This window comes from Lepidochelys kempii, chromosome 1 (genome assembly GCF_965140285.1).
Source record: "Lepidochelys kempii isolate rLepKem1 chromosome 1, rLepKem1.hap1, whole genome shotgun sequence".
Lineage (NCBI taxonomy): Eukaryota > Metazoa > Chordata > Testudines > Cheloniidae > Lepidochelys > Lepidochelys kempii.
In genome coordinates this window covers 261926938-261947803 of record NC_136380.1, presented here as the reverse complement: position 1 = coordinate 261947803, position 20866 = coordinate 261926938, and the positions used below count along the sequence as shown (strand labels likewise).

The 20866-nt window shown below is 53.4% G+C and overlaps 1 protein-coding gene across 2 annotated transcripts in view; it reads left to right on the top strand.

Annotated features, from left to right (window-relative positions):
* Window positions 1-17032, top strand: part of SHISA8 (shisa family member 8) — a 34460-nt gene extending 17428 nt beyond the window's left edge. Inside the window, exons 2-4 of one of the 2 annotated variants that reach the window (XM_073327221.2) lie at window positions 9597-9724; window positions 12744-12914; window positions 13460-17032. In XM_073327221.2, coding sequence (XP_073183322.1) covers window positions 9597-9724; window positions 12744-12914; window positions 13460-13842 — 682 coding nt within the window. In that variant the 3' untranslated portion in view covers window positions 13843-17032. The remainder of the gene's footprint in view (window positions 1-9596; window positions 9725-12743; window positions 12915-13459) is intronic. The other variant, XM_073327222.2, reaches the window with a different exon arrangement.
* The last annotated feature ends 3834 nt before the right edge of the window (window positions 17033-20866 follow it).

The window sequence follows — 20866 nt, the reverse complement described above, 5'->3', positions numbered from 1 at the left end:
AGCCCCTGTGTAACCAACCGCCCTCCTCCCCAAGTTCCATAGCCTCCACACCCAGATGCTCAAGAACGCGGTGGGGGGGCCACCGGCCAACCAGCCACTCCGCCACAGAGGATTGCCCAAAAACCAGAAGGCTGTCATTCAATAAATTTTAAAGTTGTAAACTTTTGAAGTGCTGTGTGGCATTTTCCTTCCCTCCTCCACCACCCCTCCTGGGCTACCTTGGTAGTCATCCCCCTATTTGTGTGATGAATGAATAAAGAATGCATGAATGTGAAGCAGCAATGACTTTATTGCCTCTGCAAGTGGTGATCGAAGGGAAGAGGGGAGGGTGGTTAGCTTACAGGGAAGTAGAGTGAACCAAGGGGTGGGGGGTTTCATCAAGGAGAAACAAAGAGAACTTTCACACCGTAGCCTGGCCAGTCATGAAACTGGTTTTCAAAGCTTCTCTGATGCGTACCGCGCCCTCCTGTGCTCTTCTAACCGCCCTGGTGTCTGGCTGCGCGTAACCAGCAGCCAGGCAATTTGCCTCAACCTCTCACCCCACCATAAATGTCTCCCCCTTACTCTCACAGATATTGTGGAGCACACAGCAAGCAGTGATAACAGTGGGAATATTGGTTTTGCTGAGGTCTAAGTGAGTCAGTAAACTGCGCCAGCGCGCCTGTAAACGTCCAAATGCACATTCTACCACCATTCTGCACTTGCTCAGCCTGTAGTTGAACAGCTCCTGACTACTGTCCAGGCTGCCTGTGTACGGCTTCATGAGCCATGGCATTAAGGGGTAGGCTGGGTCCCCAAGGATAACTATAGGCATTTCAACATCCCCAACAGTTATTTTCTGGTCTGGGAATAAAGTCCCTTCCTGCAGCTTTTGAAACAGACCAGAGTTCCTGAAGATGCGAGCGTCATGTACCTTTCCCGGCCATCCCACATTGATGTTGGTGAAACGTCCCTTGTGATCCACCAGAGCTTGCAGCACTATTGAAAAGTACCCCTTGTGGTTTATGTACTCGCAGGCTTGGTGCTCTGGTGCCAAGATAGGGATATGGGTTCCGTCTATGGCCCCACCACAGTTAGGGAATCCCATTGCAGCAAAGCCATCCACTATGACCTGCACATTTCCCAGGGTCACTACCCTTGATATCAGCAGATATTTGATTGCGTGGGCTACTTGCATCACAGCAGCCCCCACAGTAGATTTGCCCACTCCAAATTGATTCCCAACTGATCGGTAGCTGTCTGGCGTTGCAAGCTTCCTCAGGGCTATCACCACTCGCTTCTCAACTGTGAGGGCTGCTCTCATCTTGGTATTCATGTGCTTCAGGGCAGGGGAAAACAAGTCACAAAGTTCCATGAAAGTGCCCTTACGCATGCGAAAGTTTCGCAGCCACTGGGAATTGTCCCAGACCTGCAACACTATGCAGTCCCACCAGTCTGTGCTTGTTTCCCGAGCCCAGAATCGGCGTTCCACAGCATGAACCTGCCCCATTAGCACCATGATGCATGCATTGCCAGGGCCCATGCTTTCAGAGAAATCTGTGTCCATGTCCTGATCACTCATGCGACCATGCTGACGTCGCCTATTCGCCCGGTATCGCTCTGCCAGGTTCTGGTGCTGCATATACTGCTGGATAATGCGTGTAGTGTTTAATGTGCTCCTAATTGCCAAAGTGAGCTGAGCGGCCTCCATGCTTGCCTTGGTATGGCGTCCGCACAGAAAAAAGGCGTGGAACAATTGTCTGCCATTGCTCTGACGGAGGGAGGGGCGACTGACGACACGGCTTACAGGGTTGGCTTCAGGGAGCTAAAAATCAACAAAGGGGGTGGCTTTACATCAAGGAGTATTTCAGGCAGGACTTCACGGAGGGTTCCAATAAGAAATGGTGCACCTAAGTTATTGTTCTTATTGGAACAAGGAGGTTAGTCTGGCCTCTGATTGATACATGGCTAGATTTACCTCGCTGCACCTTCTCTGTGAGTGACTGCAGTGTGACCTAGAGGAATGAGTCCCCTAGACGGGAGAGGGGGGGAAGGAAATGAGTACAAAACAAATCTGGTCTATTTCTTGTTTTGATCAACTCCATCTATCTTTTACATCTTTGGCTGGCAGCAGACGGTGCAGAAGGACTGCATGCCATCCACATCTCATGGCTGCCCGGCAGAAGATAATGCAATAGGACTGCTAGCAATCTGTATCGCCTGCCTGCTCACCATAAGATGGTTCAATAGGACTGACTGCAGGACTAAAGAGAATGACCTGGTCAAGTCACTCCAAATTTAGTCCCTGCGCCTATGTCTGCCCAGGCGCTCCTGGCCGACGTGGCCAGGAGCACCTCGGACATGACGATGACGGCTACCAGTCATATTGTACCGTCTGCTGCCACAAGGCAGTTGGTTGCTGCTACTGTGTAGCAATGCAGTACCATGTCTGCCAGCACCCAGGAGACATACGGTGACGGTTACCTGAGTGGACTCCATGCTTGCCGTGGTATGGTGTCTGCACAGGTAACTCAGGAAAAAAGGCGCGAAACGATTGTCTGCTTTCACGGACGGAGGGAGGGAACGGGGGCCTGACGATATGTACCCAGAACCACCCGCGACAATGTTTTAGCTCCATCAGGCATTGGGATCTCAACCCAGAATTCCAATGGGCAGCGGAGACTGTGGGAACTGTGGGATAGCTACCCTCAGTGCAACGCTCCGGAAGTCGACGCTTGCCTCAGTACTGTGGAAGCACTCTGCCAAGTTAATGCACTTAATGCACTTAGAGCATTTTCTGTGGGGACACACACACTCAAATATATAAAACCGATTTCTAAAAAACTGACTTCTATAAATTCAACCTAATTTCGTCGTGTAGACATACCCTTAGAAAGCAATCTAGTTAGATATGCGTTAGATTCTGTTTTGTTTAAATGGCTGATAAAATAAGTCGTGCTGAATGGAATGTATATTCCTGTTTTTGTGTCTTTTTGTAACTCAAGGTTTTGCCTAGAGGGATTCTCTATGTTTTGAATCTGATTACCCTGTAAGGTATTTACCATCCTGATTTTACAGAGGAGATTCTTTTACTTTTTCTTTAATTAAAAATCTCTTTTAAGAACCTGATTGCTTTTTCATTGTTCTTAAGATCCAAGGGTTTGGGTCTGTGTTCACCAATGCAAATTGGTAAGGATTTTTATCAAGCCTTCCCCAGGAAAGGGGGTGTAGTGCTTGGGGGGATATTTTTTTGAGGAGGAGACGTTTCCAAGTGGGCACTTCCCCTGTTCTTTGTATAACACTTTGGTGGTAGCAGCTTTTAAACTAAGCTGATAAGAATAAGCTTAGGGGGGGTCTTTCATGCAGGTCCCTATATCTGTACCCTAGAGTTCAGAGTGGGGAAGGAACCTTGACAGTGGCACACATAGGTTTGTTGTGGGGTTGCTCTAGTGCAGTGCTTCTCAACCTTTCCAGTCTACTGTGCCCCTTGCAGGAGTCTGATTTGTCTTGTGTACCCCAAGTTTCACCTCACTTAAAAACGACTTGCTTGCAAAATCAGATATAAGAATACAAAAGTCACAGCCACACTGTTACTGACAAATTGTTGACTTTCTCATTTTTACCATATAACTATAAAGTAAATCGACTGGAATATAAATATTGTACTTCCATTTCCATGTATAGTATATAGAGCAGTATAAACAAGTCATTGTCTGTATGAAATTTTAGTTTGTACTGACTTCGCTAGTGTTTCTTATGTAGCCTGTTGTAAAACTAGGCAAATATCTAGATAAGTTGAGGTACCTCCTGGAAGACCTCTGCGTACCCCCAGGGGCACATGTGCCCCTGGTTGAGAACCATTGCTCTAGACAGTGACAGTGGAGGTTGGTGAAATCTAATATTTTTGGATACTTTAACGTGCTTGTGACACCCTCCCTATTTAAGAACACTCTTGGCTATTGTAACAGTTCCTGGTATATTATTTGTGTTGGTTGGGAGTGGGGGAGGAGTTTGCTTGAGGCTGTGAGCTTTGTTTGTTGTTGTAGGGTTGCTTATGCGCATAGAGCTTTGCAAACTGTTTCATTGTGTTTAGAGGGTTGCTGCTTACTGTTGGGCTTCGCACTCTCTTTTTATTATAGCATAGACTCTTATTGACAGCTGTCTACACTGTTTTGATATTGTAAGGTTGCTTTGGGTTGCTGGGATTGATGTTCTTTTTATTTCAAGAGGAAAAGTCACAAAAAAAGAATGACCATAAAGAAGCCCAAGAAAATGTAGGTCAAATAACATTGAACTTGCTGATGCAACAGGCCCATTTGAGTGCTGATAAAAGAAGAACAAGCCAGTTGCCTCAGGTAGCATGGTCTTCAGTGACAGAGATGTCCTACCACTGCCAGAGACAAAAGATAAAAGCCTAGCCCACCAGTTTCCAGCCTGCTGGAACTGACTCATAGCTATGGTTATAAAAAGGTGGAAAAAATAGTATTTTTACTGGGGGACACAGAGTGGGGAGGAATGTGAATCAATTCCTATAAAAGAAAACCCAGTTCAAATCCTCACCCCAAAATACAAATCAAACCAAATCTCTGTGCCTTCAACATCCCTCTTGGGTTGGGTGGGGGGGGGAGGGTGAGTGGGGAGACCCAATGGCTAAGCTACTTCCTTTTGGGATTGCCTCAGCACCTGAGCTGTACTAATATGTCCTGTCCTAGATCTTCGAGGATCTGGATGGGGTGGAAATAATTACTGGTGATGGTCTGCTGATTTGGAACAAAAACAATCCACACCTCAATGACAGACTGCAGACTGCTCAGCAGCATGCCAGAGATCAAACAGGCACAAATGCCAGGTCAGGCTGAGTGAGGGCAGGTATGTAGGACACGGACTCAGTGACAAAGACTGGACCCAAGAAAAGTGGAGTCAATTGTGCAAATGGAAAGACCCAAAATCAAGGAGCACCTATGGAGATTCGTGGCCATGTTAGTCTACCTAAGCAAATTGTCCCTCATTTGTCACAGGCAGAGTGCTCTTGGAGACTAATACAGAATGATACAGCAATGGCTAGCAAAAGAAAAATGTTGAGGAATTAAACAAAGGTTGCCATCGAAAGACCAGCACTGAAATATTCTGAGATTAACAAAAAGCCCAAGATCTCAGTTGGTGCAAATTCTCAGAGACTGATGCAAGATGATCAACCAATGGCATGTGCTTTCTAAGCACTGTCTCCACTGGCTACTGTTAGAGTTAGCTTATGATGTTCACCAGTCGCTGACAGGAGCTGGAGTGAAGCATAACAGTCCTAGGAACAGCCCTTCCCCATTCCAGACTGGGATCTGGAACAACTGGCAAAGGGACTGTCCTCAGAGAATCCATCTCTAGTTTTACATTCAGCACTGGGAATGCTAGTCCAGGACTTTAGAAGTTTGGTGAAAGCTGTGGCAATTCCCTTGTAGTGCGGGAAAAACTAGTGTAAAGTTCATGGTTATGTACTTCAGTACTGAGTCTCAGTTCATTGTCCAGATGCCAAGACACAATTAAATGTGATACAGGAATGACCCATTTATAGAAGCTGTGACAAAGTAGGCTATGTCTGTATCAAAGTGCAAACTCCGTTTTGGATGGTAACCTTCATTTTGGATTAGGATATCCTTTTGTTTAGGAGCTGAACCCAGGACTCACCTTGTCCAGGGCCAGGTTAGTATGCTGCATCCCACATGCTGCCCTTCCCAGGAGCGGTGCGGAGGGCCTTGCTGAAAGACTGAATGAGAAGCCATCACAAAACAAACTAGAGTCATCAGCTCTGTCTCTCAACTATTGGCCATCCACATGGAACACAAGCTCTCTACACAGAAGGGGAAAGGGCTGGCTTTTCTTAGCCTGGGCACATGGGCACAAGGGGTCAGAGACTGTATTTAAGGGGGATGATCTCTGTGACGGGGGGCTGGCCACTGCCACATGCCAGGAGACCAGGCTGGAGAGAGAGAGAAGGCAGAAGGCACTCTGCCTGGCCTGAGATGCAGGCCTCACAGAAAGGATGAGAACAGACTTTGGAGGGGGATGTCTCAGAACTCTTATTTTGCAAAGCTCTGTAATGCTTTAGTGCTTTGCTTGCTTGCCTGCCTGCCATGTTGTCCCTGAAAGGGTTGATCAAGAAGCTCAGAGCACTCACAGCAAGGTGGAATGTTGGAAGAGTGTCTCTGAGCAATTGGGGCTCAGGAGGGTGGGGCCACTGGTTCTGGGGTCTAAGATGGCTGGGCCGCAGAGTCCACTTCACAAGGTAGGGTAGCAGTGTGACGCTGTGTGGAATTTGGGGGCGGGCACTTTAGGGTATTATAAATCCCAATATTGTAAAATGGCACTGAGTCGTGCCAGATATGCCGAGTGAGGTATCTGTGAAAATGTTGTAATTTGCCAAGTATGATCGTCCTGTTTATATGTTTGTCTCATCTTTGTATTATGAGGTATAGATATGTAGGGGATATATATATTTCCAAACTTGTGCTGTGCATCTGGATGACATCCCCAGACAGATTGGCATCAACACTGCCTAACATGCTTGATGGCCCATCAAGGGACATCAACTGTACAATGAACCCATTGAAAGGGTCAGGGATCCACCTTATGACTCAACAAGGCATGCAGGGACATGCCTATGGACAGAACTGTAATGCTTCCAGGCCATGTGCTGGGCAGCTTGCATTTGGAACAAAGGAAATACAAGCTGCATGGCAAAAGACTATAAAAGGCAGCTGCAGCTTCTCCATTTTGTCTTCATTCCTGCTTCTTACCTCTGGAATAACCTTCCTACAAACGAAGCTCTGAACAAAGGACTGAATGACCCATCCAAGCTGTGGATGCGTTCCAGAGGGACTTTCAAGCCAGCAAACTCACCAATACTGCTAAGCATAGGCACCAACTTCCCCTCTTTCCCCTGGATGCTCGACCCCACCTCTGTCCCCGGCCCCGCCCCCACTCCACCCCTTCCATGAGGCCCCTCCCCAACCAGTCTCTTCCCACCCCTTCCCCGCCCCCATTCCAGCCCCTTCCCCAAAGTCCCCACCCCAACTCCGCCCCTTCCCTGCCCCTATTTGAACCCCTTCCCCAAATCCCTGCCCCAGCCCCTCCTCTTCCCCGCCTCCCGCCCCCAGCACGCGGCTTCCCGCTCCTCTCCCTCCCTCCTGGAGCATGCAAACAGCTGTTTGGCGGTGGCCAGGCGGGAAACACTGGGAGGTAGGCGGAGGAGCGGGCACTCGGGGTGGGGGAGGAAAAGGAGGGGGAGAGGGGAGCTTGGCTGCCAGTGGGTGCAGAGCACCCACTAATTTTCCCCGTGGAAGCTCCAGCCCCAGAGCACCCACGGAGTCAGTACCTATGCTGCTAAGAACCTGATATATGGACTTTGAAGTTTTTGTATGTATGTGACTGTTTTCTCTCTTCTTGTTCTTTCTTTTTTCTTTATAATAAACTTTTAGTTTTAGATGCTTAAGGAATGGCTGGCAGCATGGTATTTTGTGTAAGATCCAAACTCATATTGACCTGGTAACGTGACTGACCCTTTGGGGTCAGAAGAACATTTTGTATATGTGAGCCAAGTTTAAAATAACTGCTCACTGTACTGGACCTAGGTGCTGACTGGGAGCCAGAGAACTGGAATGAACTAAAAGGGGGCTGTGTGGTTTCCTTTTATGCTTCTTGATAACCAGTGTGGGGGATCAGGAGCACAGTTTGTGACTGTTTGGGGAGCTTAACTTCAGTGTTACCCACCAGTCTCTCCCTTTTACAGCCTGCCCTGACCTTGGCATTTCCAGGGAAGGCTGCCCTAGGCACACAGGGTCACAAACGGATACCTGGGAGGAAGTCTGAGAAAGCCAGAGCTAGAACCAATGACCAGGCTCTGCCCAGACCTGACTGACTTAGGAGCATGTGGGATCCAGTGGTTGAGTCCACTCACAACAGACTGGTGTCTGTCCAGAGGCAGGGGACAGGGACAGGCTGTGACAGAAGCATCTGCAGTGGAATATGCGAGAAATACAGAGTAAAAGCAGCAAATCTGTGTTCAGAAGGAAAGTGGAGGCGAATGATCATACAGATTGGAGGCAGAAAAAACTATCTAGACACCCCTTGCGTGGTCTTTCCTTGCAGAACAGGCTTGTTTTTATGCTAATTTTCATGCAATAGCACCATGGGGATCTGATCCTGGAACTTGCTGTCCATGGCTGTTCTGGTTTCTGAGTGTATATGTTGCTCTGGGAGCTTCCATGCACCATGGAATTTCTGGGATGTCTTCACACATGAATGTTAAACAAATTACGCTTATGTAATGTTCTTTAATGTCATTATTCAGAAAGGGATGATTAAAAATGGATAGAATAGCCAAGAAAGGTCACATCTGGCTCATCCACATCCCTGCTGATGCCGGATCTTTCCCTACAGTCTCTTCTCCAGGGCTTTCTCCACTTCAGTTTGAAATGACTCAAGCGCTGGGGTTTCCATTGCTTCCCTTAGCAAACAATTCACATTCTGGTAGCTCTGTCCCTTGGGAAACCTCCCCTGTTATTCAGCCTGAGTTTTCCTCCTCTGTTTCATCCCATTACTCCTAGTTATACATCTTTGGTGCACTCGGAACAATTCCTCTCCCTCACTGCTTTTACACCCTTCAGGTATTGTGTCCCCAAGCCCGTAACCTTTGCCAAGCCTCATGTCTTTCTTTATTTTAATCTAGTCATGCAAATGGGTCTCTCCAGCTTCTGGGTGTGCAGGAAGGGAAAGAGGGCAGTGTGATGAACACAAAGGTTTCACTCTTTAATTCCCCTGCCCCCCACCCCACCCCTTTAACAGTAGCAACAACTGACCATTTACTAGGTGGCAAGGGCCTCCCTTGTAACATTGACAAAGTGCCCCACAGTGGTCGTGCTTTTCAAGAGGAAGTGGATCATGCTACAAGGCTGAGCGTGCTGGGAGGGTGTGGCTACGTGGGGCTTGGCCTTTCCTTCTATCCTTGGCTAGCACAGAGTTCAGATCCCACCTTGGTTGGCAGGTGAGTTTGGTGGTTGGCCACCATGACGTTTGGTTTGTTGGGCCATCGCTGCACAGGGCTGGAAAGCGGCTGTGTGAGAGGCACTGGGAGACCCATGTAGTGGCCCGGCACTGGAATAGCTGTGGGTTCTACAGGCCGGAGTGGAGGTGCATTGGCAGTGCTGTATTGAGCCCTAGGCTGGAATAACCAGGGTTTCTGTGGGGAGGTCTACACTACAGAATTACTTCAATATAACTATGTCCCTCGGGGATGTGACTCATCCACCCCCTGGGCGACGTAGTTACACGGACCTAAGTGCTGATGCAGACAGTGCTATCATGGCAGGAGAGCTTCTCCCGCCAACACCGCTCCTGCCTCTCAGGGAGGAGGATTCACTACGCTGCGGGGAGAGCATCTTCACTAAAGCGCTGCAGCAGTGCCGCATATGAAGCGTAGGCCTGCCCTGTGGGTCTAAACTGAGGTGCATTGGCTGAGTGGTCTTATGTCTGCACCAAGTGTCTGTATCGCACGCCCGTGAGGCGGAGAGTGTGGAGACTCCCCTCACGTGACGCTGGTTTGCTACTTTCCTTTCCGCCTTCTCCAGAACGCTCACAGACTTGCTGAAGCAGCCGGGCCACGGCCCCTCTGACCACATGACTGACAGCCACTTGGGCAGCATCCAGGTCCAGATGGGTGACGGGCTTGCCCGGAGCTCCCCCAGAAATGGCACAGGTAAGAGCATCACCTCCCGCCCTCCCCACGGTCCCATCTGTGCTGGGCAGGGACCGGTTTGTGGGCAGCAGAGGGCCTCCCGGTCTCCTTCCATTTCTGTGAATGGGACTCGAGGGGGGCAGGAGGGAAGCTGGGGGGGGTGGAGCAAACCAAGCAGGGCGGTTTGCACAGAGGCAGTAGAAGAACATGCATGGGAGGAAGTCTGTTCCCTTGTTTCTGTTGTTTTCTATTTAAAGTAGAGCTTTAAAGGCAGCCCTCCCGCAGTGGACTTCAGGGTGAGAGAGCGGCCCCCCACCAAAATGCTGGTCATGGGGAGGATTGCAGGCATTGAGCTCCTCTCCTAATGTCAACCCAGCGTAAGGGGGCGCTGGTCATGGGGAGTGCTGGGGGCACCATGCTGGCATCAGGGGTTCCCAGGGAGGAGGGGATACAGCCCCTGGAAATTCTTTCACCAGAACCCTACTCTCAAACGAGGAATTCCTTCCTCTTCAAGGGGCCTCTTTCTTCCCACTTGGGGCCCCGTCACTGCTCTTTGTCGACACTCCCCTGGGAAGCTGGGAGTGCCTCTCTCCACCCTCCCAGTATTTGCTGCTCTCATGGATGTTGCAGAGGCTGTGGGTGCGAGATATGTTGAGGCTCAGGAAGTTTGGGCTCCCTGTTGGTTCTGCTCCTGGTTCTGGGACAGTCATCACCAAGAACAGCTGGCACAGGTGAAACACAACACTGATTTGGATGCGTGGCGGCTGTGTCTGCCCCTGCTGTAGGGGGGCAGCTTTCGAGGCTTGCATAAGTTGCATTTGTGCCTTCTGCCCCTTCTCCAGTGCGCTCCCTGCTGCCTACCCATTCAGCCTCTGGGAGGAGGCTCCCCCTCCAGGCTGACAGTCCCCTGCTTGCTTCTCTGAAAGATTGGAAGTGACATTTGCCCTGGCAGCAGCCAGTGTGTGTTTGCAGCTCACAGGTCAAAGCGCAGTGCAGTCATCCGGCTAGGACAAGCTGCAGGAGCCCCCGAGGCTGGCGGGTTACTAGCTGCACCCGGGCTAGCAGGTGGGAGCATGGAGGAGGGAGGAAAACTGTCCTAGCCGTGAGGTGTGTTAGGAGGTGGAGCAGTCCCGTGGTGGGGCAGTGCTGGGGAAAGTCCCATCGCTTGGGTTCTTTAAAGCTAGGCTGAGCAAAGCACGCCAGAATACGCTTCAGGGCAGCGTCCGGCACTGGCCAGAGTGCACCTGGGGTGGGTGGGATCCATGCTGTATATCATCCTTCTAGAGCACAGGTGGCTGGGATTTCCCCCTCAGAGCTGGAGCTAGTCCCAGTGCTGGTGAATGGTAACCGGTGAGGTCATCCAGCATGTGGCCGGGGGATGTCCCCGCAGGGGATCTGCTTCCGAGGTGGGTGGGGGGGGGAATGTTTCTCCTCTGCTGAAGGATGGGCTGATCGCTATCCCATGCTGTCCCCTTGGGACTCCCCTGGGTGGTGACAATGGGAGGATTGGTGGAGCCAGGAGTCACTGGTACCACCATGGTCCCCAGCTGTGTAACACGGGGAAATCAGCTGCTAATCCAGTGGCCTCTTAGTTTAGTTCAACTCTGCTCGGGGAAGATGGGGAAGGCTCTGTTTTCTCTTTCATTTGCCAGTGATGCTTGTCCCGGGTTAAAGGGGGCAAGGGGAATTTGCATTGAAATGCTTTGATCTGAAGTTACCGCTGGTGAATGTCACCCGACTGAGAGCCCTGGAGCCTGAAGTCTGAACAGATACACGGGCACCCACTCTCCTAGCTTTGCACCCACATGGCCCACACCAAGCCTGGCACCAAGGGACTGCTGCTAGGAGTGACAGGAGGTCAGGTCCTTTGGCCCATTCAGCGTTGGTCTCTCTGCAGAGGAGGCCAGTTAGTGCTGACGGGAATGGCGGTGTCAGGGCTGTGGGTGTCCCATTGGAATGGGAATGCGCCCTTCATGCCAGTCACCAAACAGCTGTCGGTCACAAAGGGCTTTTGGCCTCTTCTGATCTGGGGACAGACTATCACCAGAGCCACAGCCATAGAAGGTTCCCTGATCAGTCCTCCAAGGTGTCCAGTCCCACTAGGCAGGTGGTGATGTTTGCTCTCAGCAAAGATGTCTGACTGCTCAGGGCAAAGCCAGGGGAGACTGTGGGGACGCATGGGGGGAGGGAGTATCCAAACCTGAGGCCAGGGTGGGGGAAGGGTGAGCTTGTTAACATTAAAATGCATTTTTATGCAGCTAAATACAAATATATATAATTAGGACCAAGGAAGGCAGGCCAGACACTCTAGCCTGGAAATCAGTGACTCGGAAAAAGAGCGAGGAGCCCTAGGGGACCAGCAACTCCACCTGAGCTCCCGGTGCGGTGCCGTGGCAAAAAGGGCTGTTAACTCTCCTTGAGTGTATAAACGGGAGGGTGGGGGGGGGTGATTTTACCTCTGTGTATGTCCCTGGTGAGACTGACCCTGGCATACCCATCCAGTTCTGGGGTCGGCAGTTTTAAAAGAATGTTTAAAAATTGGAGAAGGTGCAGAAAAGAGCAACAAACAAGGATTGGCAGGCGGGAGGAGATGCCTTGCAGGGAGCCACTTAACACGTGCCATCTGCGTAGCCTCTCAAAAAGAAGATGGAGAGGTAACTTGATTAATGCACAAGCACCTTCATGGAGAGAACACACGGGCTCTTTAATGTGGTGGCAAGAGGTGTAACAAGAACCAATGGCTGGACGCTGAAGCCAGATTAAAATTAAGGCACAGATTTTTATCAGTGCGGGAGGTGAAACCATTGGGACAAACTACCAAGGGAAGTGGTCGATTTTCAGGCTCTTGCTGCTGTCAGATCAAGGCTGGAGGCCTCTCTGGAAGATGTGCTGTAGCCACGCACAAATTCCTGGGCTCAGTACTGGGGTAAGCAGCCGAAATGGAATGACCTGTGGTGGACAGGGGGACAGGCTAGATGATCTAATGGTTCTTTCTGGCCTTAAATTCTGACTCTCTGACCCCTTAAACCTTCCCTCCCAGAATCTTTCTTTGCATTTCCAGACAATATGCACTTGAATAACGCTGTGGTCAGCCCCCCTATCGCCCCCCAGATGGGGCTGCCACATGCCCACAGCAACCGGCTGCAGATGATGAGCACCATGCCCCACCAAGCTCCGGACTACGCCAAGTACGCCACGCTCAAGGCCGTAGGTATGTGCTACCGCAGCCCAGGGACCGGACAGGGCTGCGTCACCAGCCTGTGCTTCCTCTGGCTTTGCTTCAGCTCTTCTCTCCCAGCATCCCGTGGTAGCAGTGACTGTGATTTCCCCAAGGCCAGAGGGAAGGAAACGGGACATCCTTGGTGCTGTCAGGGAGAGCAGTGCGGCCCCCCAGCTCTAGCGGTTCCGCAGGCCTGGAGAGAGAGGCAGGGACTGCAAGTGTCATGTGTGCTGAGTTCGAGCAAAGTTTAGCTCAGGGGTGGGGGCTCAGCACAGGCATCAGTGAAGGAAAGGGGCCTGGGACAAGGCTGCGCAAGGGAAGCTGCTGCATTCATGGAGCGGGGGCCAGAGTGTGAAATGGCTAAGGTTCTGTCCCTCGCAGCAGAATTGAAGCCCAGGTCCGGGGGAGGCGGGGACAGGCATGGAGGAGAGCCATCCTGGCAGGCAGAGAGGCGAAAGGCTCTTGTGCAGCCCAGGAAGGCGGGTGTGTTCCCTGGCTGTCTGACTTCCTGCCCTTTGCTTTGTTTTCCCCTGCAGAGAGTGCGCCCGAAGAATTCTACAAGCGGTTTCCCATGGTGGACATGCCTCCGCCTGGTCCTCTGTCCTTCCCACCCATGGGGCTGCATCAGAAAGACATGCCTTCCCTGCACGACAGCTGTGCCTTGGTTGGTTTGGCTACACCTGGGCAGAAGGCCAAAGTGGTGAAAACCAACGCCCACCCACTGGTGGCCAGTCCGGCCTTCAAGGGAAGCTGGGACCCCAACCATCACCACCCCCCTGATGTCCGCCGACAGATCTATGCCAACAAGCGCCAGTTCAGCGTCGAGAAGCTGCCGGAGGTCTTCAGCCAGACGCCCACCCACTATGTCCAGCCCCCGCGGCCCTTCTCCACTAATAGCAAGACTGAGGTCACTGTCTAAAAAGAACCTTCATCTTTTCGTTTTATGTCCCAGCAGCCTCTGGGGCTAACGGTCTTGTCAGCCCAGACCACCTGCTAGCGAAGTACCAGAGGTGCTTCCCCATTATAGCTGGTGGCACTAGGCTGGGTGTCAGGAGGGGCGAGGAAGGTGGGGGAATCCCCACCAGAACAGGTGCCCACAGCTCCTGAGAGTACGCGGATAACGTGCATGGTGAAACAGGCATGCATGTGCCCTGTGATTGATGCACGGCTGTTGTTTCCAGTTTACCTGTCCATCACATCACACTTGTACCAGAACGGTCAATGTTGACGGGAGCCGGGGGACTCCACTGCTCTGGCCAGGGGAGTCACGTCCAAGCCCAGCTGGCAATGGGGAAAGCACCACCCCCCACCCCCTCGAGGGGAAGGACAACTGGTGGGAGATGTGAGACAAGCAATTGCAATAGCCATTAAAGCCCATTGGGTTAGCACGTGCAGCCCGTCCCCTCCCTCTGCCCCTCCACGTGGGTTGTAAACAAGGGCACACAATCACCAGTATAAACGAACTGTACAAAAGGGCAGCTGGTAAGGGCTCACAAGGAGTTTTACTTTTCCCTTCTCTGCCAGCTCAGCTCGCTCCCCTTCACACGCTAGGCACCAGTGCCGAGTAGGGTTGGGGATTTGTCTTACACCGTTTTTGAATGTTTCGAATGATGGCCTAGCTGACCCTGCAGTTCTTGTTGCATTTAGCGCCCGCGGGCCAGGGCTGTGGGTCAGTAGGTGAACACAGGGCTGTCCCTTGCTAGCTGCAGAGTAGCAAAACATAGGTCCTACGTAAACAGTGACTGCTGGCTGAGGTTGGGGGCTGGTCATTATTTTTAGTTTCTGTGGGACATTTCTGCCAGCCGGGGCAAGGCTGAGCGCTGGCTTTGGCAGCTCAGGTGGGGGCTGATGGGGGCATGGTGGTTTAAAGGGGATGCAAAGCTGTCTCAGTGGGTAGGCTCTATGGCCTGGCTTCACCATGGAGCCTTTCTGGCTGCAGCTACTGCCCAGCAGCTGGCCCTGATGGTCGCTCCTGCCAGGTTACCGCCCAGCAGGGCGTGTGGGGCTTGGAGTGGCTCCAGACCAGGGCCTGAGCGCTCCCAGCGCGCTGGGTGTGTTGGCCATACGTGTCGTGCGCGTCACTGCTTCCCCCTCAACCTTGTATTGTTCTCTCACACACACCCCTGCCCCAGGCCCAGCCATGTTCCCCTCTCCACTCGTACAGGTTCCAGAGCAGGCAGCAGTGCCAAGCTGGCCGCTGGGCTTGCTGCTAGTGCTGGGCCTGCAGGGTGTCAGTCACTCCCCTACCACCGGTTATTGCATGCACCGGCTACCTATGGCACAGCCCCGCCCAGCAGTTGCGGCCCCACGGAACTGTAGCCACAGGCTCTCAGGCTGGGTCAGCCTGCGTCTCCCTGACCATGTTCAGCCACTCACCGTGGTCCACCATGGAGGTGGTCAAGCTCCTTTGTGCCCAAGCTGTTTCGACCCCCCGGCATGAGTTTGAAAAGCCACTGCTACTGTCAGCCTGGGGAAACGGCTCTCTTCCCTTCGTAGGGGCCGGGCTTTGCTAGTCACGTGCGTGTTTCACTCAGTTGCGGCCCTTGTCAATTTTTTGTTTCCTTAATTCTGCTTCAGTCCTTTTCAAAAGGGCTTTGTACTGCTGGCGCGTGTGTCTGTGGGTGGCTAATGGCTGCCAGGCGGAGTGCTAGCCCTGTAAGGGTGCCACGCCCCTGAGCAGTCCCTCTCTAGAGCTGTATTTCTACTGCGAGGGCAAGAAGCACATGCTTAGCTACTGGAAGGGCCAAGCCACAGATACAGCTTGCAGGGTTGGTACAGGTGATGCTGCTGAGGTCAGATTTGAACTGGGGACCTTCAGTCCCAGAATAATAAGCCATTAATGCTTGAGCTAGAGGACAGCTCCTCTAATGAGCAGCAACAGCCGCATAAACCTCTTAGCTGGACCAGCTACTAAAGGTAAACATGCCACACTGCGTTACCTTTTAATCCCCATCACTCCCCCACCCCCCCATTCATCTGTCCGCAGGGCAACAGTGAGCAGCAGAGAGACGTGCGGGGAGAAAAGTGGAACAAAAATGCTCCTTTAGGCCCGGCTTGCTTTTCCCCCCCTGCTGATCTGAAGTTCACACACAAACTTTAGGGCTCTGCAGGAGCTGACAAACAGCTGCCAGTTTTCCTTCCTACTGCGCTCTGGTTGCTGCATGGCGGCAAAGGCGTCGGTGGGGAGGACTCGGTGCATGCCCTTTGCATAATGCACTGAACAGCAGGCTTGGGCCTCTGCTCCATAGTGAGGGCAGGTTAGCACCATGGGATGCCTCCTCTGGCACAAGCCCATGCGGCGTGTCCGTCTTGTCCGCTCCTGGCTGAGGCGTGCACGCCCAGTGACAGCCAGTGCAGACCACCACCAAGGGCTCCCTACCCACTTCATGCTGAGGCCAGGCAGGGTGCCTACCTTCCTCCCCTTGTTGAACTAGGGCTTCCATCTGGTTTCTGATGCCTGGATATTAAGTGACTTTAGGCCTTGTACCAGCCCAAGCCCTGCAGTGGGAGAGGCTGGGCTTAGCCCTGCAGGGCAGGCTACCACACCCCCCCCCCCGCCCCCGCCAGCCCAAACGGGCCTTTTTTGTAAACCAAGGGGCTTTGACTCAGCAAGGCCCATTTGGCTCTTGGCCTCTGCTGAGGCTGCGAACAAGGAGGCCAATCAGTGCCAATTGCCAGGTGTGTGAGACAGAGAGCGCTGGCCACCTGGCCCCTCCGGCGGATGCTGGAATAAAGCCATTAACGTGTTTCACATGGGCCACCAAGCAGCAATCAGCTGGCAAAGCCTCCCAGTGGGGGATGGGGGTTGGACTGGTGACCCAAAGGGGAAAGGTTCCTCTCCCTCCATTCACGTCATTCCAGCCCCTGGTCCTTTGAGCCGCTGCACCTCTTAGCAATAAATATCACCCCCACCCCCACCCCCAGGAGCCTGAGTGGTGCAACTGGCTGTGACAGGGGAACGTGAGCGGGCTGGGCACTAAAGCCTGGCCCATGGACAGACAAAGCAGAACCAGGGCTCAACCCTTGTGTCCTGCCGGCCTTGGGTCATTTTTATTGGTAAGTCCCCCCCGTCTCCTACAGAAATAAAAGTGCCCCTGTTGCCAGACTGAGTGTGTGTCCAGTGGCTGTTGTGCATGTGCAGACCCGGGCTCCCAGCTTGCCGGGGGGGGGTGTTCGCAGCATTTCGGAGGGTCCCTCTTTCAGAAATACACATCCAGCAGCCCCTTTGCTTCTGGCAGCTTTAGGCCCAAGGGTGTGGCCTTAGGCCCAGGAAGAGCTACACTGGCATTGAAGCCTTGTGGTCTTTAGTAAGGGGCAGAGCAGGACTTCTCTGCCCCACAAGGGCTTGTGCCACAGGGCCACACGGCCTCCCCTCGCCCCTACTGGCTCTGGGGGGGAAGCACATAAATTACAGCAGCCGTTCAGCCCAGCTGCGCTTCATTCAGTGCCCCTCAGCACGAGCCACCAGCCCCGTCCCAGCTACACATGAGCAGCCTGGGGCTGAGGCGTATTGGAGCTGAAGCAGGGGGTGGGGTTGGGACACTTCCCAGGTGCTGACTGCTGTGGGCCCCTCCCCATGACTAAGGGTAGAGCTGTCCCTGTTAAGAGCCTGTGGCCCCCCCCGGCCTCTCCCATTCTGTACAGGGGGGGGTGATGCATGCCCAGCCTATTAGGAAGGTCACAGCACGGGTCAAGGCGGAAACTTGCCCTCTGGTCTCTCCTGGGACCGCCACAGGGCAAGGGAGGTGTAGGCCTTTCCCAACAGCAGAAAGGTTGAAGAAGAAAGGGCTCATTTGGCCTTGATCTCAGTCCTGGGAAGGAAGAAGGCAAGTGGGCCAGCAAGCCCCCATCCCCAAGAGCCACGGCAATCAACGCCTGACTTCCCCAGCGCCGGCTGCTTTACACGCCCCAAAACTCTGCTCCCCCCGTGCAGCGCATGCTTGGCTGAGAGAGCTCCCACCCACTTGGGGCACCCAGGATTAATCATGGCCCCCAGGGGGTGGGTCTGTTCTTTCTCTGCTGGTGACAAATGGAGCAACACCCGCAGGGAAAGCATTCTGAATTTTAAACACACTCCTGCCAGCACCAACAGGCCTTGAACAGATGCCTTCAAAGTCCCCACCCCCACACCAGAGCCAGCCACGGCCCCATCATCCCTCTTCGGAAGGAGCTCTGGCCATGGGCAGGAGCCAGCGCTTGGTCAAGCTGCAGAGCTTTAAGCTCCAGCCATAGAGAAGGGCAAACACAGGTTTGCTGCTAATGGAAAAAGACGGATCAGTGCAGAGTTTGTATGTCCTGGTCTAGCCTTGGTGGTCAACATGGGTGCAACCACACTGATCACATAGCCCCACTTCACCCACTCGCGGAACTAGTCCGCCACGGCCCTGGGCCATGCCTGGCCCCTGGAGACTGTCAATCTGAGCAAGGGCTTTCCAGCTGATCATCTGGGGTCAGGTTCCACCTCCGAGGACCGGGCAGCAAGCAGGGATCAGGGGCCAGCTGGCTGCAAATAGTGTGATCAGCTACTCCGGTGCTGTATAAAACCCCGGGCGCTTTTCCTTGTCCATCTTCCGCTCCCAGTGGGGACGGCTGGCGGGAGCAGAGCGAGGTGGAGCGAGAGCAGCAACAGATTGGCTGGACTCAGGAGCCATCCGTAGCTCTGGGGTAGGATGCAGCCTCTGCTCGGGGCCATATGTAAAGCTACATTGGGAACAGCAACACGGGGGGCAGGTGGGAATGTTTATGTCAGGCCCAGCTCGCCCCCTCAGCCAGCACCAGCTTGGGGCCCACCCCCTGGCCATAATATCAGCTCCCACCCTGCCCCATTGCTGGCCCAGCACCTGCTTGTGCCCTGCCCTGCCACCCTGCAGGCCCCTTATCTGGGCCCCTTTAGATCACAGGCATTTAAGTCCCAGCCTCCTGCCTCTGCCAGGGCCAGCCTGAGCCCAACAGTGCTCCAAGCCTGGGTTAGGCCAGTGTCACCCCAGCCTGGTCCCATGATAGCTGGGGTACCTCACTCCTCACCCTCAGGTATTAACACACTGGTTCTCTGCGGAGGAGACAGCCACAGGGGCCCTTTGCATCACCACAGCTTCCTCATAAACCACTGCAGGTACAAAGCGCCAGAAGTGTGGGGGGCGGGGCGCCTGGGAGCTCTTCACCCACCCTGGCTGAGCCCTTCGCTGTGCTCTGCCCGGGACAGTCAGGCCCACGCCACGGAGGAGGAAATTGTGGCAGGCAAGAAGCGACGTGCTACGGTCACGCCTAGGCCAGGAATCGAACCCCTGCTCCTCCCACGAGGCTGGGGAGCCTTTGATGGAGAAAAAGGCGGCGGGGGGGGGGATTCTTCAACCCCCCCCACCGCCAAGGTTTGTGAAAGGCGGCAGTATTGCACTACGCCATACAAAGCATGTCCCAGGAGCAAGGAGACATGGGGAAGGCACGTCATGCTCTAATCAGCCATTTCTCCCTCCTGCCTCATCCCCCTCCTATCTGTCCCCTGCCAATTAGTAGTGGCAGAAATCAAAAGCTGGCATTGGCACCGAGCCAGCACAGTCTTCAGGCCTCCCAGGAGCAGCTCAGTGCCCCTCACCCACACGTACCAGCTGCCAGGCAGCTGCTGCCGGCCCCGAGGGTGACAGCAGGACCCTGTCCTATCATCTCTATCAGGGCAGCTGCACCTTGCTGGTGGTTTCCTGCACAGCTGGGACTACAATGAATCACCCCCCGCCAAAAAAAATCCCAGCAAGAGAACCGAAGTCAGAGCGCTGCAAGGGCCCAGAGCAGCCTGTCCTCATTCTACCATCTTACGCCAGGGAAGCCCCCAGGAGTAGTAATCTTTAATAGCAGAACAGGTGCAGACCCTACGCATCAAGAGCGACACTCCGCCAACCTGCTTTCGCTTCCTGAGCGGGCGGGAGGGGAGGCTCTGGGTGGAATCCCACACAAAGGCCCCCGGCACTTTTAATGAGAACGGCTTACAGTTCAAAGGTGCTTTTCGTCCCACCGTGCAGAGTAGGCTGGTGTCCCGAGACGCAGCGACCTCTGGGGGAAGCAGGCTGCGGCCCTGCCCCGTGCTTGGACGCTGCACAGAGGTTTGGAGCAGGGCGTGAGGGCTCCAAGAGAGGCTAGCTGAGGGGCTTTAGGCAGACAATGGAATGCCCAGAGCGGGATGCCGGTGGCCAGTTCTGCAGGGCTAACACGCCAGCCTGGTGAAAGTGCCACAAAGTCTTTAATGGCAAGCCAAGGTCAGAGGCTGGGTCCCCTGACACAGCACCGCTGGTAGCAGTGCCCCTGAATGAGCAAGCTGCCTCAGTGCACCTGGCCATGGATTGCCACCACCTCTTAGGAAGCACTTGGGTTGCAGCACAGCTCTCCCAGCCAAGATCTAACCAGGCACCACCCTGCTTAACTTGACAGTCCACAATCAGAGCCCAGAGGGTAGGCCCTGGGCAGTCACTACTGTTTATTCTAACAGCTTCACACAGAAATCTGGTGACTGGGGCTCTCCTACCCTAATGATGAGCCCAACATCAAACTCAACCCGCACAGCTGAAGAGTTATTCTGCACCCAACAACAGAAGCCCCAGTTACAGCAGCCTCTTTGGAGACCACCTCCACTCCGTCCCAGGCCTTTGCTAGCGTCCTGATCGTTACTGCTACAAAAGCCCAAGGGAGACCGGACTTCCGGGCTGGGGCAGCTCCAACCCCAGCTGCGTGGATCATCACTGATCCATTGCAAATAAGTTGGCCACTGCTGCAGGGCATTCAGACATGCCTGTTACAACATACAGTGCTGCAGTAATCAGAAACAGTGAGATGGGCAGGGGCAAAAGCTCAGATTCTCTCAACTCATCAGCACACCGCTACCCAGGCAAAACTGCATTCTTATGTCCCTCAAAACCATCCCCAGAAAAACACATCAGATGTGGCACAAGCTCTTC